The 23,560-nt window shown below is 48.4% G+C and overlaps 1 protein-coding gene and 13 non-coding genes across 14 annotated transcripts in view; 1 reads left to right on the top strand and 13 right to left on the bottom strand.

Annotated features, from left to right (window-relative positions):
• Positions 1 to 23,560, top strand: part of DNAJC5B (DnaJ heat shock protein family (Hsp40) member C5 beta) — a 62,506-nt gene that overhangs the window by 10,192 nt on the left and 28,754 nt on the right. Inside the window, exons 2-3 of the mRNA XM_030011542.2 lie at positions 10,397 to 10,640; positions 13,218 to 13,348. Of these exons, the coding sequence (XP_029867402.1) occupies positions 13,242 to 13,348 (107 nt within the window). The 5' untranslated portion in view covers positions 10,397 to 10,640; positions 13,218 to 13,241. The remainder of the gene's footprint in view (positions 1 to 10,396; positions 10,641 to 13,217; positions 13,349 to 23,560) is intronic.
• TRNAA-AGC lies at positions 15,703 to 15,775 on the bottom strand. Its single transcript has one exon. It is a non-coding gene; the product is annotated as a tRNA-Ala (tRNA).
• Positions 16,092 to 16,180, bottom strand: TRNAY-GUA. Its single transcript is given in 2 exon segments — positions 16,092 to 16,127; positions 16,144 to 16,180. It is a non-coding gene; the product is annotated as a tRNA-Tyr (tRNA).
• Positions 17,324 to 17,412, bottom strand: TRNAY-GUA. Its single transcript is given in 2 exon segments — positions 17,324 to 17,359; positions 17,376 to 17,412. It is a non-coding gene; the product is annotated as a tRNA-Tyr (tRNA).
• TRNAA-AGC lies at positions 18,165 to 18,237 on the bottom strand. Its single transcript has one exon. It is a non-coding gene; the product is annotated as a tRNA-Ala (tRNA).
• Positions 18,554 to 18,642, bottom strand: TRNAY-GUA. Its single transcript is given in 2 exon segments — positions 18,554 to 18,589; positions 18,606 to 18,642. It is a non-coding gene; the product is annotated as a tRNA-Tyr (tRNA).
• TRNAA-AGC lies at positions 19,393 to 19,465 on the bottom strand. Its single transcript has one exon. It is a non-coding gene; the product is annotated as a tRNA-Ala (tRNA).
• TRNAY-GUA lies at positions 19,782 to 19,870 on the bottom strand. Its single transcript is given in 2 exon segments — positions 19,782 to 19,817; positions 19,834 to 19,870. It is a non-coding gene; the product is annotated as a tRNA-Tyr (tRNA).
• On the bottom strand, positions 20,620 to 20,692 carry TRNAA-AGC. The gene has a single exon. It is a non-coding gene; the product is annotated as a tRNA-Ala (tRNA).
• Positions 21,010 to 21,098, bottom strand: TRNAY-GUA. The gene is given in 2 exon segments: positions 21,010 to 21,045; positions 21,062 to 21,098. It is a non-coding gene; the product is annotated as a tRNA-Tyr (tRNA).
• TRNAA-AGC lies at positions 21,848 to 21,920 on the bottom strand. The gene has a single exon. It is a non-coding gene; the product is annotated as a tRNA-Ala (tRNA).
• TRNAY-GUA lies at positions 22,237 to 22,325 on the bottom strand. Its single transcript is given in 2 exon segments — positions 22,237 to 22,272; positions 22,289 to 22,325. It is a non-coding gene; the product is annotated as a tRNA-Tyr (tRNA).
• Positions 23,075 to 23,147, bottom strand: TRNAA-AGC. Its single transcript has one exon. It is a non-coding gene; the product is annotated as a tRNA-Ala (tRNA).
• TRNAY-GUA lies at positions 23,464 to 23,552 on the bottom strand. Its single transcript is given in 2 exon segments — positions 23,464 to 23,499; positions 23,516 to 23,552. It is a non-coding gene; the product is annotated as a tRNA-Tyr (tRNA).

The raw sequence follows: 23,560 nt of genomic DNA, 5'->3' as shown, positions 1-23,560 counted from the left end.
CTGTTCATTTAAGGTTCATACTTCTTGAGTTTGCTACTTTTTTCCAATACTACAGTTGTTGAAAGATATTAAAAACCCAACATATTTAAATTGAGATATTCTATGTGAATAGTAACAGAAGGTCACAATATGTTCCGAGAATTCAAATATATGAATGTTCTCTTATGAATACTTACTTCTTGTATAGATGGAGTTGCAGATGGGTTACCAGATGGAATACCTTCCTTCCAATATAGTTATATGTATTTAAAAATGGATGCAATGCAACCATATTATTTAAATCAATTCTGTTATTACTTTTGAAGCCATAATGACAGTAACTATTCTATAACAGAGAAATGTGGCAAGAGGAATGTAATTTCTTGCTGTAGAATTGTTGGGCTTGTCTGAGATCTCAAAAAGGCTCGCTTTGAAGAAAGGACCTTAAACCAATTCTCTCTTCCTTAGGAGATTGATTGCATGTCTAACAGGGAGCATGCAATACAGTTCAAACAGGGCACTAGATGTCCGGGAGCATGTGAAGCATAACTGGCTAAAAAGAAATGACTATAAGAACATTTTGGGACATAGCTGCCTCAGAAGTACTCTTCCCTTCTCAACAAAAATCAGTCCCTGTGCCTGAGCTAGAGGCCCAGCACATCTTGGCAGAAGCATCCTTTTCCACTTGCTCAGTCTTTTGCCCTTTGATTAGCTTGCTCAGCTGGGTGTTATTAATGTTGACATCACCATAGCACAATATTAAAAAATGAAACAAAAGATAGATCCTGCCCAAAGAGTGAAAAAACAGTACACACTACCCCTGTATACATTCTTTCTCAGTGTACGTATTCTCTCATCTCATCAGCCTACCATACTTTACTCATATCCTCATGCTTCACTTGTGTTGGGTCTTCTTTTTCAGACTGTCATTCATTCATCTGTGAAAAGTCATCAACTAGCAGGAGCTCTTGTTTCACTCTTCTCACCTGCCTTCTTTCTCTTGTCATTTCTGCTCAGTCACCAATATAAATTCCCACATCCTTGCTAATGTTCTTACCACCTTTTTGGCAGAACAAGGCACAGAAATTAGTGATAATAGTAATCACACTAGGGAAGTTTTGCGGAAAGGAAGCAGGGCCGCCTAGAGCCAGTTGCCCAGGACCATGTCCAGGTGGCTTCTGAAGATCTCCAAGGATGGAGACTTTACATACAACCTCCCTGGGCAACTTGTGCCAGCACTTGGTCACCCTCACAGTGAAAAAGTGTTTGCTGATATTCAGAGGGAACATCCCATGTTTCAGTTTGAGCCCATTGCCTCTGGTCCTGTCACTGGGCACTGTAGGGAACACCGTTCGGAAGATCTCGCGATGTCACGGAAAGGTAGAAGGCTAGTCGTCGCCTCCCTATGACATATCAGTAATCCCACCTACCGTTGTTAGTATAAAAGGAATTAACTGCGCAATAAAGGACGGAGTTGGCACTCACACCATGTGTGTTATCTGTCTCTTCCCTGGTCCAGGCCGACCAGTGATCTAATCGCGGCACCTTGATATGTAGCACTGCTACATAGTGGTGACCCCGACGCGATCGGCCGCACAGGCGACGATGAGGCTTGCGCAAGCGATTAAGGTATTAAAGGTGTTAGCTTATGAGGTGGGTGCCCGCGGTTCGATTAGGAGGGGCCCCACGGGCGAATGCATCCAATGGATGCTGCGCCGGGGGGACACTGAGTTTCCTAGATAAGTTTTGAGCCCCCCAAATTGGGGAGAGATTCGGGAGTCCTTGCTCCGATCCGAGCGCGGAGCTGCTGAACGATCGCAGAGTTGGGGGAAGGTGGAGCAGGTGGTCGCGGCGGGACGGGAGGCTGAGGCGTGCTGGCTGGCGGCGCGAGCTGCTGCGTCTGCGGGTGCAGCGCCGCCTCGGGAGCAGCGGGGACGGCGCCCTCGGGGACAGCGGGTCGGACTCAGACGGAGCGGGCGGCCGTGGAGCGGGGCTCGCAGAGTGGGCCGTCTTTGATCGCGGACATGGGCACGGAGGGTGCGGCGGAGACGGAGGTTTTTTCTGCAGAGGCGGCACCAGCGGGACCTGATGCGCCCCCCCCGCCACTATCCATGAGAGGAGTTGCGGCGGGTGGTTCGGCAGCTCATGGGGAGGGACGGTTTGCAACGCCTCAGGCACAGGCACAGGGCATACGCGGGCGTGACTTTACGGCACTTGCAACAACTGCCTTGGCCGCACTTGGGCGTGTCGCGGCCATGGATAGAGCGGACCCCCCTCGCGTGAAAGTTCCGCAGGGGATTGCCGAGAGGTTTACTGCCTTTTTAGATCGGCTTCAGCTTGCTGTGTAGGCGGCAAACCTCCCGGAGGCGGCTAAGTGGCGATTGTGCTTGAATGTGCTAGGGCTCAAGCTAACCCGCAGAGCGCAGCGCTTGTCTCTCATTTGCCAGCGGGTTCGTCCCTAGGTAACATGATACGCCATGTACTGGAGAGAGACCAACAACGGGAAGCGCGTCCGGTAGTGGCGGCCTTGCAACAAGTTTTGCAGGCGGGTACAGCCTGATACTGCTTTTGAGGAGGCAGTCTGTAAGCAGGCCGCTAACGAGCAGCATTCTGATTCTGATAATAATTCTTTTGTATCAGGCAGGGTGGACTCTGAAAAAGAGCCGGATTTATATCCCTCATTACCTCCACCGCTGCCTCCCACGGCCTCTGCGCGGCCGGGACCGCTGCCGTGCCGCCGCCGGCCCCCGCCCCCCCACCCCAATCGCCTGGTACTCCCTCTCCAGGGTCTGCAGAACTTACAACGGAACCTGGCTTTGCTGCACTGCCTGTATCTCCTTTTCCTGCTAATCCCTCTAACTCTGTGCCTCTGTCTAATCCATGACGATTTACTTAATGATTTGGGAAAAAATACACATAGTTTGATGCAATGCTGTCGAGGAAAAGCTCTACAGCAAGGAGATACCATGTTTACTTTTCCTGTTGTATGCACACCTGCCTCAAGAAATGCAAGAACCTCAAGAGTTAGAGTTCTTAGGATCAGTCATCATGAATCCCTGCGTGATGTTTAATTACACCCATAACACCACTGGAAAGGGTCAGAATATAAATGCTATTTTGTCTGTATATAGAAATGCTACAGCTTGGTGTAACTATATCTATTCCAGAATATCACACTCTTTTTTCTATTCCAGCTGCTTTACCTACGCGGATGTTTTTAATTTGTGGGAATAGAGCGTGGGAGAGGAATTCCATCGAAACTTAACAGGAGGCCATGTAGCCTCGGACGACTTACGTTACTAACACCCGATATTAATATGATTCACAGTAAAAGGCTCACGATAACTGACACAGGTTTAACTGGATGGCTAACAAGTTTGGGAATTACGGGATGATTAAAAGATTTGCTTATGCATGGCTTAGTTATTTTAATTGTAATATTAGCAGTTGTAATGATTGTACCACGTATCATAAAATAGTTGAACGTATGATTGCAAAAGCATTTCATGTAACTTGGCTTGCATAAAAATAATTTAAAAAAAAAAAAAGAGAGAGAGAGAGAGAGGAAGAGACAGGAAAAAAAATTAAATTAATGAAAACAAACGGCTGGAGAGGGGGAAGAGAGATGCGGTTGCGGAACACACAGACATGGCAGCTGAAGAGTGAGAACATCTAAGACAAATAACCCTGCAGATACCAAGGTCAGTGAAGAAGGCGGGGGAGGAGATGCTCCAGGCGCCGGAGCGGAGATTCCCCTGCGGCCAGTGGTGAAGACCATGGTGAGACGGGTCGTTCCCCTGCGGTCTGTGGAGGTCCACGCTGGAGCAGTGTGCTCCTGAAGGACTGCACGCTGTGGAGGGGACCCATGCTGAAGATCTTCGTGGAGGACTGTCTCCCGTGGGAGAGATCCCACGCTGGAACAGGGGAAGAGTGCGATGAGTGCTGCCACTGAGGAGGATGAAGTGACAGAGATAATGTGTGATGAACTAACCGCAAAACCTCATTTCCCGTTCCCCTGTCCAGCTGTGGAGGAGAGAGTGATAGGATAGCTATGGTAGGTAACTGGTGTCCAGCCAGGATCAACCCATCACATAGACAAAATGCATTGTAAAATAGAATGAAATTACATTGCAATTGGGAATTTCAAAAACAAGGACTCTGTGTAACTCCTTTACAAGGGAATGAAAGTGTATGTGATTGGAATTAGGTGAAGGCACATTTGCAAGGTGCATTTGCTACTAATATTGCAGGAGAGACCTAAGACCTTGCACAGATATTACAAGATCAAATGGGAAATATACGAAATTAGCAGAATAAGGTGTTTTTCAAAGAATTGTCTAATACTGTTGAATGCTTAAATCCAAAAACATGATTTGAAGGTTTAAATTTGTATATCTGAATTTATATTGCTATTGGAGAATTATAAATCATTTGTGTGTTTGCAGCAATCAGAATCACCTGAGGAGCAGTACGAGGATTGCGTCAGTTCGAAGCTAGAGTCCTCGCTGCCTTCCTCGTGAATCTGATGTTCCTAAACAAAAAAGGGGGCGATGTGGGAGCAGCTCGGAACACCTGGCATTTGTTTTCAAGAGTGACCGTTAGAATTTGTTGTGCTGCATGTTTGCCAAGCCTTGAAGAACTAGTTTTACAAGGTCAGGTTGGAGGATGGCCTTGTGTAGGCCTGGGAAGATGTGGCTGAAGACAGTCACGAGTATGTCTATGGAATGTTTTTATCTTTAACTGTTCTGAGGACTGGCAAACATCCCAGCTGGGTCAGATATGCCCTCCTGTGCTAGTAGTATTGGCTGTGAGTCGTTAGTACTTTCTGGATCTTTGTTGAAACATATATAAGTTGGATTCTTTTGTGAAATAAAGGGAATCTTGCATGGGGGGAAAAAAAAAAAAAAAAAAAAAGGGAAATTGTGGGAGATTTCATAGAAAATGGGGGAACATTTCTTTGAGCCTGATTATTTAGAGTTAGCATAAGTAGCCCGCAGTCAACATGAGTGGACCGGAGTACGCTCCCTTTAAGCCACTACAGTATTTGCATGTTACCGTAGACACCTATAGTAAATATATTCTTGCTACAGCGCACAGGAAGCAGAATAGCTTGGTGGTTGTACAACACTGGCGTGCTTGCATAGCCCAACTGGGGATTCCACGACAGATCAAGACGAATAATGGTACAGCTTATACTGCGGAAAAGGTGAAACGATTTTGTGCAATCTGGGATATAGCCCTTGTACATGGCATTCCTTATAACAGCACCGGCCAGACCATTGTAGAACGAGCACATCAAACCTTAAAGACCCTGCTAGATTGTCTTAGGGAGGGGGACCAGGCGGAGCCCTCCTGCTTACGGGATAATTCACCTGTTCTCCGTGCACAGCGTCTCCTGTTAACTGCGTTAACTTCATTAAATCAGACAATTCGGGGGGACCTGGACCAGACGACGGTGCAACGACATTTTACGACTACGGAAGAGAAAGACCCCTACCCGTTGGTCCGTGTGCGAGATCCCCAGACACGCCAATGGGACGGACCGTTTGAGCTGCGTTGCCTCAGGCGGGGGTACGCCTGTGTACAGATACCTGAAGGGCTACTGAAATGGGTCCCTAGTCGCATGGTTCGTCCTGTCCTAACCTCATAGTGTTTTGAGTGTTTTTTCTTTACAGATTGCTGTTATCCTTTCCTGGCTTGTGATGTCTTGGGTATCTGCTACGAATTTCTGATGCTGGAGCAATTAATAAACAAGATAACAGAACTGCAGAAGCAAGAAGGCGCTGCAAGACCTTTATAGCAATTAAGAAAACTGTCATTTCGGCTTAGAACATTTAGCTGCGGGATGGGGACTTAGGAGTTGGTTTGTATCTTTGTTAAAAATCGGGGTTTCTTTTATTCTTGTGTATTTTATTAGGTATAATGTTGCTTTTACTGTGTTTAATTAATTGTGTTCATATATCTTGTAGGTCACCTTAGCCGGCATAACAGGTCAAGATTCTCTGTGTACTGCAACCACATCACTAAGCCCGTGAACCAATAGACAGGATGGCTATGACTTGTGCGGCACGTCTGGCCAGCGACCGCATGTGCCATAGGCTCCCTATGTTTCAACTGAGGCAAATTTTAGCACCCGCTGGCCACGTGTGCTGAAATCTGTTCCTCTGCAAATGTACAAATACCGGGATTTTCCGAAGAGCATCGGGCTGATGTACAGCAAGGCCATCGTTGCCTCTGTGGGGATGCCCACATAAAGCTGGCACCTACCGATTGCTGGGCTGAGTTCGCGGATGGTGGTGACTAGATCTGCTAATACTCTTCTAATAGAAAAAGGGAGGGGGAATTGTTGTGGGAACATATTTAGCTAACGGTCACAAGAGCATTCCAGACACCTTTAGAAGGCCTTGAACAGAATAAACAAGAAGACAAAAATAAGAAAGATACCAATTAGAAAAACACAGGTGCATATTCCACGATAAAGAGAACTTGGCACAAACAACCTCAATTCGGCAGTTTATCTTGACCAATTAGACTGAGATAAGTCTCATATGTTTAGTTAGTATGACCAATTATATTTTATGTTTATGCGCGTGTGCAGTGTTGATGCAGCCAATCATTGAGTGCAACTGGACGCATGGACAGTGCATGAATAGTGGGTGTAACCAATGGGAGCTAGTTGGACATGAGGAGGGGGAGATGTAGGGAACACCGTTCGGAAGATCTCGCGATGTCACGGAAAGGTAGAAGGCTAGTCGTCGCCTCCCTATGACATATCAGTAATCCCACCTACCGTTGTTAGTATAAAAGGAATTAACTGCGCAATAAAGGATGGAGTTGGCACTCACACCATGTGTGTTATCTGTCTCTTCCCTGGTCCAGGCCGACCAGTGATCTAATCGCGGCACCTTGATATGTAGCACTGCTACAGGGCACCACTGAAAAGAGCCTGGCTCTGCCCTCTTTGCACCCTCCCTTCAGGTATTTATATATATTGATGAGATCCTCCTGAGCCTTCTCTTCTGCAGGCTGAACAGTCCCAGCTGTCTCAGCCTTTCCTCATAGGAGAGATGCTCCAGTCCCTTCATCATCCTTGTGGCCCCTTGCTAGAGTCTCTCCAGTATGTCCATGTCTCTCTTGTACTGGGGGGCCCTGATCTGGCCCCAGCACTCCCAGTGTGGCCTCACCAGTGCTGAGTAGAGGGGTAGGATCACCTCCCTTAACCTGCTGGCTTTACTAAAGAACGTCAGCAAGATAATTTATTTCAGTCCCCAAATTCCTCTGAGTAAAATCAGAGATTTTCTTTCCGTCACTATTGGAAGAAAGAGTCAGAAGCTGTAGGTTCTCCATGAAGGTCAGGAGTGCTCTATCTGACCACTTGTATCTCCTACATGCTTTGATGATGTCAATATTAACACTGCCAGATTCAACAAACTAAGAAAACAATTCAGCTTTTAAGAATTGTCTTTCCTTGCCTTGGAAGCTAAAAATTCACACCACTGTTGAGCAATGATGCCAGTCCCTTCATGCATGTATGTCTTTCAGCTCCAGGCTCTTAGTTCCTGAACTTGTTATGAGCCAGGAGAAGGAGGGAGCGGTAGGAGGAAGGACCAGAGTGACTCAGAGTTCTTCAACCCTTAGCTCTGGTTGTGTGTAACTGGAGGCTTCTGAAGCAACCCCATACCTCCTGCTCTGTCTGGGCCATGTTTCAAATTTTTTATAGGCTGATATGCAACTTTGCATTTCCAGACATGTTCCGATTTGTCTGTTTTGAAATGCATGCAACATATAAATGAAATGTAAAGTGTAAGTAAGACTTTTTAAATATAAGGTCCTTTGGGACTAGGACTGTCTTTTGGTTTTGCATTGCCTGCCACAGTGGGGTTGTGGTGCACTATTAGGTGTTATGATAAAAAAAAAATAAAATTTATGAGAAGAGTGAACAGTTAATAAATTATATGTTTTATTCTTCGAAATTATATGGCTGATCTGATGAAAGAGTTATGACAATTCATTAAAGTTTGAGTCTTTTCAAGATTCATCAGAATGTGCTTAGGATATAGAATCCCCAAACGAAAATCTTAGATTTGCAGAGATTGTGTTCGTTTCCTTCAAACAAAACAAGAGTGCTTATAAGAAAAGCAAGATAGGTTACAGAGCAGTGCTAGCTCAACACACCAGAGGGAGCTGTGCTTACACAGAACCGTAGGTCCAGGCATGTGACAGATCTCAGAACAGTGATGTTTTTCGTGATAATAGCATGTATATAAGTACAGGGGATTAGGGCAACCTCAAAGTGATTTTATTTTCTTCCTTTTATGTTTTTTCCTCTTAATTTCTTCTTACCATTAAAAAGTGTACTTTTTGTTTTGTTTTGCAAAAATGATAACGTCATTTCAAAGATTGAGATCAAGCAAGCTGACTGAATAATCTCGTTTATTGTGTTCATACAGCATAGCAGAATTAGCTGTACCTACTCTGTTGTTAATGTCTTGGAAGAGATATTTTGGCTATGCTATTTTGACTTCTCATAACTGTAAAAAACACTCACATTTTCATTTGAAATGTTCCTTGCCTTGTCCCCATCCAAAGCTGAAATTTGAGGGCATGTTTTAAATTAAAGAATATACCTAAGAACAAGAGAAATGTTAAAATCACGTGCTTCACATTAAAAAGCATCCATTTAACAATTTTTTTTAACAGCTGTCACACTGTTGCTTCCTTTTTCATAAATAGCATTTTTATATGAACATAATTAATTGCACTTGGGTTTTTTAAAAAAATATTGGTTTATAGTTCTGGGCTTGCAGTAGAATCCAAGCACAAACTCACTGACTCTTGCTAAAGCAGACTTTACTGGGTTATGTGGCTCCACGAATCCATTTGCAGGAATTTAGTCTACTTAAAACTGCATGGTGTGTCCGTGCAAAGATTTAGCTAGCAGGGCACTGTAGGGAGTCCCCTGTGGGAGGAGGTCAGGGACTGGATACAGCCAGCTCCACAACAGACCCACCGCAGGACACAGATAAGCCCATCAGCCAAGCTGGTGGCACCTCTGGGAAAACATATTTAAGAAAGAGCAAAACACTGCATGGCAGTGGGGAGTGAGGGATAAGTGTGAGGAAACAGCCCTGCAAACACCAAGGTCAGGGAAGAAGAAGAAGGAGGAGGAGGAGGAGGAGGAGGTGCTCCAGGCGCCAGAGCAGAGTTTCCCCTGCAGCCTGTGGCGAGGACCATGGTGGAGCAGGTATTTCCATTCAACCTGTGGAGAGGGCTGTGGTGGAGCAGGCACTTTGCTGCGGGCCATCCACCCCATGCCAGAGAAGGTGGATATTTCCTGAAGGAACTGTGGTCCACAGAGAGGAGCCCACACAGGAACAGGTTCTCCTGACAGGAGACGTGGCCTGTGGAGGACTCCCTCTGGAGCAGTTTGTGAAGGACTGCAGCCTGTGGGAAGGACCCACGCTGGAGCAGGAGAAAAGTGTGAGGAGGACGGAGCAGCAGAGAGGACCTGTTATAAACTCACCACAACCCTCCATTCCCCATCCACCCCGTGCCGCTCAGGGGTGGGGGTAGACGAGTTGGGAATGAAGGAGTGAATTTGAGCCTGGAAACAGGGTGGTGAGGGGAAGGTGTTGTTTTAATTTCTGTCTGTGTTTCTCACCATCCAAATCTATTTTAATTGGCAATACATTAAATTAATTTTCCCCAAGCTGAGTCTGTTTTGCCTGTGACAGTAATTGGTAAGTGATCTCCCTATCTTTATCTTGATCTATGAGTTTTTCGTCTTATTTTCTACTCCTGTTCTGTTGAGGAGAGGGAGTGAGAGAGCAGCTGGGTAGGGGTCTGGCAGCCAGCCAAGGTCAACCCACTACAAAAACATACAATTTGGAATTGGGTGATCTGGGAAATGAACTTTTTGAGTTCAAAGGATGAACTATTTGGTTCCAAGGATGACATACCAAGAGCAATTGGGTTTTTAAGTCTGGCATTTACAGTCTCCTCTATTCCAAATGGAGAGGAATGGTCATCCAGACTTTTTCGTGGTATAAGTTAGAGGAGAAACTCCATCAGGAGATGAGAAGACACCCTGCACCTTCTGGTTTGATATAAAAATTTAGAAGAGGTCAGGAGGAGTCCTAAAGGGACTTCTTCAGTTAATCCTGTTCTGGAAGAGACTATACAGTAAACCTAAGCCATGGCTGGTCTCAAAGAAGTGAACTTATAGAGCAAGACTGTTGTATCTTTAAACAATTTAAATACATTTGCATGGGAAAAAAGAAAAGCTCAAGACCCCATCAAGAGTAAAGCACAGAAGAAAAACTAACTAAATACACAGTTGTCCCACATTTTTTGGTGTCATTAACTCTCAGATATAGCAGCCTTTAGGCCCATGAATGTTTTATTTGTTCTTTCATAGATCTTCCTGAGAGATAACCAATTGGATACTGGACAAACAAACAAAAGGAGTAATCAGACTCCACTGACCTGTTTAACCTTGATTGTGAAGGATGAAAAGCAGCAGCTGCTTTCTGTGGAACAGGGCTTCTGGTGGCACTTACTTCTTTCCTTTTGGATTGTATTGACATAAAGACACCAAGATATTGAACTGATAATGTTGTGAGTTTATACATGCCAGACTGTTCCATCACTTTTTGAAGCAGGTATGTTATTTGAATCACCTTGCCTTATTTTTCAGCACAAATCCAAATGAATTATGGGTATTGTAGAAAAAAGGCATATTATTACAACCCCTGTAGAAGACAGTTAATCCTGGATAGTACAACATTTGTGCAGAAACAGCTGAAGTTAACTGGGGTCCCATCCTCTTAGGAGATGTGGAATTGTTATCAGAATTTGGATTGTCTTTTAATATATTTTATTGTCATTCAAGGAAGGAAACAGTATTTTCTTGGCTCTGTTCTACTGGAACGAAAATACATAGTTTGAAAATAGGATTCTAATGTAATTTCAGCCATCAGGAATGTATCTAATACTAAAATTGTAACTGTTATATCTTCCTTAATAAAGAGAGCATAACTTTTTCTAGGAAAGTGTCATCTCATTGTACTTTTAGTATTTTATAGGACTGCTTTAAATAAGTAAGAAATAATTTTGAGTAGCTAGACCTTCAAGGTGATTAATCACTAGAAGACTGAATAGGCTAGTGAGTTTAAATTTCCATAGCTGACTAGGTTATTAAAATTATTATATGAGAAAGTACAAATTACATGACTTTTTAGTTCTTCAGAATAAAATCCATCATAACTTTAATTTTGTTTTATGCTTCAGGGTTGCCATGTAGCTAATCAGCATTATGTAATGGAATTTTAAAATAATGCTGTATATCTGTGACTTCACATGGTTGTCCACCATTATCTTGTGCATTAACAGGCTTGATGTGCCTTGCATGATTCCAGTGTGATCAGGGTAGATCCAAGGTTTATATTAAATACACTCTGGACGTACCATTATTAACAAGTACCATTTTAACTGCTGCAGGTCGTAAAGTAATATCTAGATGCTCATATATAATTTCATTCTTAATTGTTAATTTAAAAACAAAAGTTCAATCCATTTAGTTGATGGTTTGTGTACAACACTTAAAAGTAGAAAGGAATTTTTTTTCAGCAGATCACAAGACCCTAAATTGTGTGTTAGCTTATTAGAAAAAGAAAACATCAAAGTAAATATGAATAAATTTAGGTCTTTTAGTAAATCAGATACTATGTGCCAGAATTACTCAGTGGATTGCATTTCTGTTTGTACTTACATGGTATTTGATTTTCTTTTTGGTATTGAACAAAGCTGAAGGTCTTAAAAGTGTTACATGGCTGGTTCTGAACCAAAATGTGGCCTAGTAAATAATATATGAATAATGGCAAGATAGTGTTTCCAGCTCAGCAATGAGAAGGGTGAAATAGCAGAGTGGGTAGTCTTATCTAACAAAACTGGTTCTCAGAAATTTTTCTTGTGGCTGGGGTTACAGCTCACTTTTAGGCTTTTCCTGTGATCACTTCTCAACATTTGGAGAAGGGTGCAACATACAAAGAAATAAAGAGGTTGTGGTGAGAGTTTTGTTGTGGCAAGTCTGCTGTCAAAGAGCTGCAGCTTTCTCTTATGAATTATAGGTATCTATATCTGGTGTTTTAAATTATGGTTTCTATGAGCTTCTTCATGTTGTTGCCTAGCATTAGCCAGGTCTGGTTTAAAAATGTTTGATTCTTCAAATCCAGAAGGATGAACTATGAACTGTAAGGAGGTATTAGAGCCACTCAGTGAAGAATCACTTGTTTGTCTGCTTTGCTTCTGTGATGAAAGGAAGGAACAACAGATCTGAAGTGGACTGTGCTTAGCCTTTATTTGCACTATACTGTAAGGGCACCTTGTTAATTTTAGCACAAGCTCATGAGTTCAGCCCAAAGTCTTGTATCTCAAATAAGACAGGACCCTGATTGATGTCAGTATTTCCCATTCAGAAGTTTGCAATAAATGGTTACTTTTATAATACTGAGGTCAATTCTTGGTATCTAGTCTCATTGCCTAGGTCCAGATTCATGCCACCTGTCCTCAGGCATATGAGTTGGGAATGCAGTCATCCTGAACGTGCTGTAGAGGTAATAGGGAGAAAGTGCTTGGTCAGTCGTCCTCTGAGTATGTATCTCTGCCTGTTGACAATATAAGGAGTCTAGTTTGACTAAGCTTCAAACTTAATCGCTCAACTTAGGCACCTAAAATTGGTTAGGCTGAATCTGAATCCTTGTACTGAGAAAGCAAAAATTCACCACAGTGTTGCATTACATTATACTGTGAGGTACAAAGCTCTTAACCCACTGCAAGAAGCCAATAGCCTTAAAAAATAGTAGAATTATTCTTCTAAGACTTAGAGAAGATAGATGTAAACAAACACAAATAAAACTAGATGGAAATACTATGTGCAGGCATTAATGCTGTAGGAAATTTAGCCATTAATTTCAGTGAGAGCAACATCAAGCCTTTAATATGAACAGTGATACCTAACACAAGAGCTTCTGTTCTTTGGGTTTTGCTTTTCCATTTTCTCAAATAATTGTAAAATATCTTAAGAGACAGAGGATAATTTAGAGGAGATTTTATTCTGGTTTCATTTCATATATTTTTAACATTTTACTACCTGATTACAGTCTATTAAAATGAACAATAAGAAATACTATCCATATATACTTGCAGTCCCTGCTATTTTAAATTCTGTTCTACATTAGCAGCTTTGGTAATGCACTGCTAACATGGCTGAACAAAGGCAACGTGCTTTGTCAACATCAGGGGAAGCATTATATGAAATCCTGGCCCTAGAGAAGGGAGCAACACATGATGAGATTAAGAAGTCCTACAGGTATGTAAAATGTGCTTTGCAACATGTCTAAAAATGCTTGTGTGTCTGCATGATTATGATGGTAAAACCTTTTGAGATACCTACACTGTAAACATTCATTGTTACAATTTTTTTTTTGCACTGTGAGCCTGAAAAGAATCAGAGATGATGCAATGTGAATCTATTGATTTCATCCCACAAGCAATCTGTGTGCTTCATCTAAAATGTTTTAGTCTAGCTGAATGAGAGTTCAGACTGTTAGGATAAAATAACGCAGACTATGCTTGTGAAGTGCAGTCTTTGAATACTGCACCCAGTTCTTGTGTTAACAACTTTTCCTGAAGTGTGCTGAAAAGTAAAGCCAATGCAGAAAAGTGCTACAATAACAATACAAGAACTAGAGTAAGAGACATAAGGAGTTCGATCGGTTTATCTTGTCATAAAGAAGAAGACCGATAGATTATTTGATTATACTGTGTAATATCTTTGAAGGGGAAAAATGGTAGGTGTGAGAGAGTTCTTTACTTTATGAAGGCAGGCATAACCAAAACCAGTGTTTGGAATCTAAAAGCAATTTGAGCTGAAAAAGAGGGAGATGGTTTTAACAGTGAGCGTAACCAGCCACTGGAACATACTGGCACAGGAAATGGTAGGTTCTCTATTGAAAAAGAAGAGAGGACTTTAAGATAAGTTTTACTCAAACACAAGTTATCAAAACGATGAAAAATATTTTATTGTTGAAATGTAACAAGACCAAGAATTAATACTAGAAGATTTTATGGGTCATTTTGCTCTTAAATCTGTTCTGCTGCTATTGAAAGAGAAAGAACTTTAAATGTCATTAGTGAAATAGATGTTCTTGACATCAAAATGTGCCAGACATGTACTTGCAGGTTTAATAAATATAATAAAACTTTTATTACAGCATCATTCTGCGTGTTTTTGGTTGCACTGTATTACCAGTCAAATTTTAACACAGCTTGCTTTTCCGATCAAATGTAAGAATACATTTGAACTGAAAAAGGGCTTAAGAAATATATCTACTTGCATCATTGTTTAGCTTGAATTTTGCTGGGACTCTGTCCTCCGTATTTTTGAACAAATTGCATCTCTCCCGTTTTCTGTTTCTAAAGACATATATTCAGTGGAGGTGGGAGAAGTAGTGCATGTCCAAACTCTTCACACACTGGAAGTAAAAATGTTGACATCTCATGGTTCTGTTGTCTTGCATAACTATACCACTGGGGGATAAACTTACTACAGTATCAAATTCACTCATGACTTGCACCTTCTAAGTCCCTGTAGTATAGCCTGGCTGCAGAAACCATCTTCTGTATCAAACCTCATGTTTTCCTGTTGCTTTTACATTTAATTTTCTGGAAAGAAGGCCTTCATTAATCCCCAAAGGAGAGAGTTGTCATGGAAGAATGTAGAATGGAATTAATTTTCTTTAATGCTGAACATGAATACGGATGATTTACACAGTGATCTATGGTAAAACTGACAGTGCTGCTTTATCCATCTTTATTAGTAATTATAGCAAAAAAAAGGCTGCTTCTAACTAAAGTGGAAATGTCAGAGGGATTCACTTTTAATGGAGTAGCTGTAAATATTTGCAAGATAAAATGATGAGTCAGTCTCATAGATTTGCTTTAATTATCTTTTAATTTATGCTAATCCAAAAATCTGCTGCTGAACTGGTATTCTTTAGTACAAGGTATAAAACCAGCAATACCTGATCCTGAGTTTCCTGCCATTATTAAGTCAGTATTAATCATACTACCACAGCCCAGGGCAAAATTTACTTTTTAATAAACATGACAGAGGTACATCTCTGTGCTTTTATTTGGACTTTGGCACAATCTGACTTCTCAAGGACTAAAGCTAACAGGCTTCTAATCAGCAGAATTTCAAAGGAGATCGGTTTATCTTCAAACCACACGAATATAATATTTAGAAACTTTTTTTGTCACAAAAAACTTAAACTGCACTTAGACTTCTGCTTTCGACTCTGACACTGAAGTAATAGGCAGAGAGATACCGTATTTCTTATGTTTCCTTCAGAAGTTTGAAAAGCAGCACTTTGATAGACTATTTACAAAAAACAAGGTACATCGACTCCACTCTGACATATTACAAACTGGTGATTTAGGATTTCATTAGGAAATGTGTGCAGTACACTGAAAGTAATTTAATGGACACTAAAACAGAGAGGGTTATTTGCTTACATAGACCAATGCCAATGGCCCGTGCTACTCCTGATACACACATTGATGTTGTCATCGACAGGGAACATGACAGGCAGCCACAGCCCCCAGAGGACAGAGGGCCCCTGGCAAAGGGCCCTGTGTCCAGGCAAGGGGAATGAAAAGCGTTGGAGAATGCGGGCATCGATCCCGCTGCCTCTCACATGCTAAGCGAGCGCTCTACCACTTGAGCTAATTCCCCAGCCCACAGCCTCTGCCTGAGGTCCTCTCCCCTCCCAGGCACCCACCCCCGACCCAGGCTGCCCCGCACCCAAAGCCTGGGCCTCCCATCGGCCTCCCTCTCACACCACCACCAACGCACCCCTTGGCGTTCCTGCTGGAGGTGACTGCTCGGGTACCACCATCCCCTGACCAGGGTTCACCCCAGGCAGCCTTGGCTGGTCACCTTCTCCACCTCAGGCCAGGGCTCAGGGCCGGCCAGACCTTGAAGGGGAGCCACCCGGGCAGCACCAAAAGGCAGAGGAGCCGCAGAGTCTGGGCCAGAGCCAAAAGGACGCTCCTTCGAGCCGGAGTTGAACCAGCGACCTAAGGATGGCCGTGCAAGGGAGCCTACAGTCCTCCGCTCTACCAGCTGAGCTATCGAAGGAATCATGGGGCCCTGCCCAGTACCTCGCCCGTCACACGCTCATCCAACACTTCCCTATCCACAGCGCAGCACGCTGCCTCTATGCCAACACCCTGCTTCAGACAGACTCACCTCCAACGCCACGCCACCCTTGCTCAACCCTTCAGCCCCTCAAATCATGCAAACCCACAAGCGGAAGATCTCCACAGGCTCCCTGGACGTCGTCCTCTACAGCTGCACTCTCCTCAGGGCCAAGAACAGCTTACCCATACCCTGCTGCTCCTTCCCGCGGTTCAGTTTCGCTCTGCTCACCGTTGCCCTCTCGTCCAGCACCAGACAAAATGGAGAGCCTTTCCCCTACTCAACAGCCTACTTCCCCGCGAGCTGGGAGGTCATGCGTAAGCCCCCTGATCTTCTCTTTCTCCAAGCTGAACGTGCCCACTGTCCTCAGCTCGTCCTCAAAGAGATACCCCTCCGTTCCCTCAGCCTGTTGGTGGCCCTGCACTGAGGTTGCTCCATTTCACTGGTGTCTTTCCTCTACGGGGGAGCTCAAAACTGGACACGTTACTTCCAGATGACATTTGACGTCTGTCAAGGGAAGGAAGAGGGAGAAAATAAGGTCCCCTGTTAAACTGCCCCTGCTGCTCTTGTTGCAGCCTTGTACGCCGTCCTCCCCTGTGCAGCCCAGGAACACCGTGGTCTCCCCACAGCCCCCAGAGGACAGAGGGCCCCTGGCAAAGGGCCCTGTGTCCAGGCAAGGGGAATGAAAAGCGTTGGAGAATGCGGGCATCGATCCCGCCTGCCTCTCACATGCTAAGCGAGCGCTCTACCACTTGAGCTAATTCCCCAGCCCACAGCCTCTGCCTGAGGTCCTCTCCCCTCCCAGGCACCCACCCCCGACCCAGGCTGCCCCGCACCCAAAGCCTGGGCCTCCCATCGGCCTCCCTCTCACACCACCACCAACGCACCCCTTGGCGTTCCTGCTGGAGGTGACTGCTCGGGTACCACCATCCCCTGACCAGGGTTCACCCCAGGCAGCCTTGGCTGGTCACCTTCTCCACCTCAGGCCAGGGCTCAGGGCCGGCCAGACCTTGAAGGGGAGCCACCCGGGCAGCACCAAAAGGCAGAGGAGCCGCAGAGTCTGGGCCAGAGCCAAAAGGACGCTCCTTCGAGCCGGAGTTGAACCAGCGACCTAAGGATGGCCGTGCAAGGGAGCCTACAGTCCTCCACTCTACCAGCTGAGCTATCGAAGGAATCATGGGGCCCTGCCCAGTACCTCGCCCGTCACACGCTCATCCAACACTTCCCTATCCACAGCGCAGCACGCTGCCTCTATGCCAACACCCTGCTTCAGACAGACTCACCTCCAACGCCACGCCACCTTGCTCAACCCTTCAGCCCCTCAAATCATGCAAACCCACAAGCGGAAGATCTCCACAGGCTCCCTGGACGTCGTCCTCTACAGCTGCACTCTCCTCAGGGCCAAGAACAGCTTACCCATACCCTGCTGCTCCTTCCCGCGGTTCAGTTTCGCTCTGCTCACCGTTGCCCTCTCGTCCAGCACCAGACAAATGGAGAGCCTTTCCCCTACTCAACAGCCTACTCCCCGCGAGCTGGGAGGTCATGCGTAAGCCCCCTGATCTTCTCTTTCTCCAAGCTGAACGTGCCCACTGTCCTCAGCTCGTCCTCAAAGAGACACCCCTCCGTTCCCTCAGCCTGTTGGTGGCCCTGCACTGAGGTTGCTTCCATTTCACTGGTGTCTTTCCTCTACGGGGGAGCTCAAAACTGGACACTTTACTTCCAGATGACATTTGACGTCTGTCAAGGGAAGGAAGAGGGAGAAAATAAGGTCCCCTGTTAAACTGCCCCTGCTGCTCTTGTTGCAGCCTTGTACGCCGTCCTCCCCCTGTGCAGCCCAGGAACACCGTGGTCTCCCCACAGCCCCCAGAGGACAGAGGGCCCCTGGCAAAGGGCCCTGTGTCCAGGCAAGGGGAATGAAAAGCGTTGGAGAATGCGGGCATCGATCCCGCTGCCTCTCACATGCTAAGCGAGCGCTCTACCACTTGAGCTAATTCCCCAGCCCACAGCCTCTGCCTGAGGTCCTCTCCCCTCCCAGGCACCCACCCCCGACCCAGGCTGCCCCGCACCCAAAGCCTGGGCCTCCCATCGGCCTCCCTCTCACACCACCACCAACGCACCCCTTGGCGTTCCTGCTGGAGGTGACTGCTCGGGTACCACCATCCCCTGACCAGGGTTCACCCCAGGCAGCCTTGGCTGGTCACCTTCTCCACCTCAGGCCAGGGCTCAGGGCCGGCCAGACCTTGAAGGGGAGCCACCCGGGCAGCACCAAAAGGCAGAGGAGCCGCAGAGTCTGGGCCAGAGCCAAAAGGACGCTCCTTCGAGCCGGAGTTGAACCAGCGACCTAAGGATGGCCGTGCAAGGGAGCCTACAGTCCTCCACTCTACCAGCTGAGCTATCGAAGGAATCATGGGGCCCTGCCCAGTACCTCGCCCGTCACACGCTCATCCAACACTTCCCTATCCACAGCGCAGCACGCTGCCTCTATGCCAACACCCTGCTTCAGACAGACTCACCTCCAACGCCACGCCACCCTTGCTCAACCCTTCAGCCCCTCAAATCATGCAAACCCACAAGCGGAAGATCTCCACAGGCTCCCTGGACGTCGTCCTCTACAGCTGCACTCTCCTCAGGGCCAAGAACAGCTTACCCATACCCTGCTGCTCCTTCCCGCGGTTCAGTTTCGCTCTGCTCACCGTTGCCCTCTCGTCCAGCACCAGACAAATGGAGAGCCTTTCCCCTACTCAACAGCCTACTCCCGCGAGCTGGGAGGTCATGCGTAAGCCCCCTGATCTTCTCTTTCTCCAAGCTGAACGTGCCCACTGTCCTCAGCTCGTCCTCAAAGAGACACCCCTCCGTTCCCTCAGCCTGTTGGTGGCCCTGCACTGAGGTTGCTCCATTTCACTGGTGTCTTTCCTCTACGGGGGAGCTCAAAACTGGACACGTTACTTCCAGATGACATTTGACGTCTGTCAAGGGAAGGAAGAGGGAGAAAATGAGGTCCCCTGTTAAACTGCCCCTGCTGCTCTTGTTGCAGCCTTGTACGCCGTCCTCCCCTGTGCAGCCCAGGAACACCGTGGTCTCCCCACAGCCCCCAGAGGACAGAGGGCCCCTGGCAAAGGGCCCTGTGTCCAGGCAAGGGGAATGAAAAGCGTTGGAGAATGCGGGCATCGATCCCGCTGCCTCTCACATGCTAAGCGAGCGCTCTACCACTTGAGCTAATTCCCCAGCCCACAGCCTCTGCCTGAGGTCCTCTCCCCTCCCAGGCACCCACCCCCGACCCAGGCTGCCCCGCACCCAAAGCCTGGGCCTCCCATCGGCCTCCCTCTCACACCACCACCAACGCACCCCTTGGCGTTCCTGCTGGAGGTGACTGCTCGGGTACCACCATCCCCTGACCAGGGTTCACCCCAGGCAGCCTTGGCTGGTCACCTTCTCCACCTCAGGCCAGGGCTCAGGGCCGGCCAGACCTTGAAGGGGAGCCACCCGGGCAGCACCAAAAGGCAGAGGAGCCGCAGAGTCTGGGCCAGAGCCAAAAGGACGCTCCTTCGAGCCGGAGTTGAACCAGCGACCTAAGGATGGCCGTGCAAGGGAGCCTACAGTCCTCCGCTCTACCAGCTGAGCTATCGAAGGAATCATGGGGCCCTGCCCAGTACCTCGCCCGTCACACGCTCATCCAACACTTCCCTATCCACAGCGCAGCACGCTGCCTCTATGCCAACACCCTGCTTCAGACAGACTCACCTCCAACGCCACGCCACCTTGCTCAACCCTTCAGCCCCTCAAATCATGCAAACCCACAAGCGGAAGATCTCCACAGGCTCCCTGGACGTCGTCCTCTACAGCTGCACTCTCCTCAGGGCCAAGAACAGCTTACCCATACCCTGCTGCTCCTTCCCGCGGTTCAGTTTCGCTCTGCTCACCGTTGCCCTCTCGTCCAGCACCAGACAAATGGAGAGCCTTTCCCCTACTCAACAGCCTACTCCCGCGAGCTGGGAGGTCATGCGTAAGCCCCCTGATCTTCTCTTTCTCCAAGCTGAACGTGCCCACTGTCCTCAGCTCGTCCTCAAAGAGACACCCCTCCGTTCCCTCAGCCTGTTGGTGGCCCTGCACTGAGGTTGCTCCATTTCACTGGTGTCTTTCCTCTACGGGGGAGCTCAAAACTGGACACGTTACTTCCAGATGACATTTGACGTCTGTCAAGGGAAGGAAGAGGGAGAAAATAAGGTCCCCTGTTAAACTGCCCCTGCTGCTCTTGTTGCAGCCTTGTACGCCGTCCTCCCCTGTGCAGCCCAGGAACACCGTGGTCTCCCCACAGCCCCCAGAGGACAGAGGGCCCCTGGCAAAGGGCCCTGTGTCCAGGCAAGGGGAATGAAAAGCGTTGGAGAATGCGGGCATCGATCCCGCTGCCTCTCACATGCTAAGCGAGCGCTCTACCACTTGAGCTAATTCCCCAGCCCACAGCCTCTGCCTGAGGTCCTCTCCCCTCCCAGGCACCCACCCCCGACCCAGGCTGCCCCGCACCCAAAGCCTGGGCCTCCCATCGGCCTCCCCTCTCACACCACCACCAACGCACCCCTTGGCGTTCCTGCTGGAGGTGACTGCTCGGGTACCACCATCCCCTGACCAGGGTTCACCCCAGGCAGCCTTGGCTGGTCACCTTCTCCACCTCAGGCCAGGGCTCAGGGCCGGCCAGACCTTGAAGGGGAGCCACCCGGGCAGCACCAAAAGGCAGAGGAGCCGCAGAGTCTGGGCCAGAGCCAAAAGGACGCTCCTTCGAGCCGGAGTTGAACCAGCGACCTAAGGATGGCCGTGCAAGGGAGCCTACAGTCCTCCGCTCTACCAGCTGAGCTATCGAAGGAATCATGGGGCCCTGCCCAGTACCTCGCCCGTCACACGCTCATCCAACACTTCCCTATCCACAGCGCAGCACGCTGCCTCTATGCCAACACCCTGCTTCAGACAGACTCACCTCCAACGCCACGCCACCTTGCTCAACCCTTCAGCCCCTCAAATCATGCAAACCCACAAGCGGAAGATCTCCACAGGCTCCCTGGACGTCGTCCTCTACAGCTGCACTCTCCTCAGGGCCAAGAACAGCTTACCCATACCCTGCTGCTCCTTCCCGCGGTTCAGTTTCGCTCTGCTCACCGTTGCCCTCTCGTCCAGCACCAGACAAATGGAGAGCCTTTCCCCTACTCAACAGCCTACTCCCGCGAGCTGGGAGGTCATGCGTAAGCCCCCTGATCTTCTCTTTCTCCAAGCTGAACGTGCCCACTGTCCTCAGCTCGTCCTCAAAGAGACACCCCTCCGTTCCCTCAGCCTGTTGGTGGCCCTGCACTGAGGTTGCTCCATTTCACTGGTGTCTTTCCTCTACGGGGGAGCTCAAAACTGGACACGTTACTTCCAGATGACATTTGACGTCTGTCAAGGGAAGGAAGAGGGAGAAAATAAGGTCCCCTGTTAAACTGCCCCTGCTGCTCTTGTTGCAGCCTTGTACGCCGTCCTCCCCTGTGCAGCCCAGGAACACCGTGGTCTCCCCACAGCCCCCAGAGGACAGAGGGCCCCTGGCAAAGGGCCCTGTGTCCAGGCAAGGGGAATGAAAAGCGTTGGAGAATGCGGGCATCGATCCCGCTGCCTCTCACATGCTAAGCGAGCGCTCTACCACTTGAGCTAATTCCCCAGCCCACAGCCTCTGCCTGAGGTCCTCTCCCCTCCCAGGCACCCACCCCCGACCCAGGCTGCCCCGCACCCAAAGCCTGGGCCTCCCATCGGCCTCCCTCTCACACCACCACCAACGCACCCCTTGGCGTTCCTGCTGGAGGTGACTGCTCGGGTACCACCATCCCCTGACCAGGGTTCACCCCAGGCAGCCTTGGCTGGTCACCTTCTCCACCTCAGGCCAGGGCTCAGGGCCGGCCAGACCTTGAAGGGGAGCCACCCGGGCAGCACCAAAAGGCAGAGGAGCCGCAGAGTCTGGGCCAGAGCCAAAAGGACGCTCCTTCGAGCCGGAGTTGAACCAGCGACCTAAGGATGGCCGTGCAAGGGAGCCTACAGTCCTCCGCTCTACCAGCTGAGCTATCGAAGGAATCATGGGGCCCTGCCCAGTACCTCGCCCGTCACACGCTCATCCAACACTTCCCTATCCACAGCGCAGCACGCTGCCTCTATGCCAACACCCTGCTTCAGACAGACTCACCTCCAACGCCACGCCACCTTGCTCAACCCTTCAGCCCCTCAAATCATGCAAACCCACAAGCGGAAGATCTCCACAGGCTCCCTGGACGTCGTCCTCTACAGCTGCACTCTCCTCAGGGCCAAGAACAGCTTACCCATACCCTGCTGCTCCTTCCCGCGGTTCAGTTTCGCTCTGCTCACCTTTGCCCTCTCGTCCAGCACCAGACAAATGGAGAGCCTTTCCCCTACTCAACAGCCTACTCCCGCGAGCTGGGAGGTCATGCGTAAGCCCCCTGATCTTCTCTTTCTCCAAGCTGAACGTGCCCACTGTCCTCAGCTCGTCCTCAAAGAGACACCCCTCCGTTCCCTCAGCCTGTTGGTGGCCCTGCACTGAGGTTGCTCCATTTCACTGGTGTCTTTCCTCTACGGGGGAGCTCAAAACTGGACACGTTACTTCCAGATGACATTTGACGTCTGTCAAGGGAAGGAAGAGGGAGAAAATAAGGTCCCCTGTTAAACTGCCCCTGCTGCTCTTGTTGCAGCCTTGTACGCCGTCCTCCCCTGTGCAGCCCAGGAACACCGTGGTCTCCCCACAGCCCCCAGAGGACAGAGGGCCCCTGGCAAAGGGCCCTGTGTCCAGGCAAGGGGAATGAAAAGCGTTGGAGAATGCGGGCATCGATCCCGCTGCCTCTCACATGCTAAGCGAGCGCTCTACCACTTGAGCTAATTCCCCAGCCCACAGCCTCTGCCTGAGGTCCTCTCCCCTCCCAGGCACCCACCCCCGACCCAGGCTGCCCCGCACCCAAAGCCTGGGCCTCCCATCGGCCTCCCTCTCACACCACCACCAACGCACCCCTTGGCGTTCCTGCTGGAGGTGACTGCTCGGGTACCACCATCCCCTGACCAGGGTTCACCCCAGGCAGCCTTGGCTGGTCACCTTCTCCACCTCAGGCCAGGGCTCAGGGCCGGCCAGACCTTGAAGGGGAGCCACCCGGGCAGCACCAAAAGGCAGAGGAGCCGCAGAGTCTGGGCCAGAGCCAAAAGGACGCTCCTTCGAGCCGGAGTTGAACCAGCGACCTAAGGATGGCCGTGCAAGGGAGCCTACAGTCCTCCGCTCTACCAGCTGAGCTATCGAAGGAATCATGG

The sequence above is a fragment of the Aquila chrysaetos genome, chromosome 4 (genome assembly GCF_900496995.4).
Source record: "Aquila chrysaetos chrysaetos chromosome 4, bAquChr1.4, whole genome shotgun sequence".
Lineage (NCBI taxonomy): Eukaryota > Metazoa > Chordata > Aves > Accipitriformes > Accipitridae > Aquila > Aquila chrysaetos.
This window is presented reverse-complemented; position numbering and strand designations above follow the sequence as displayed.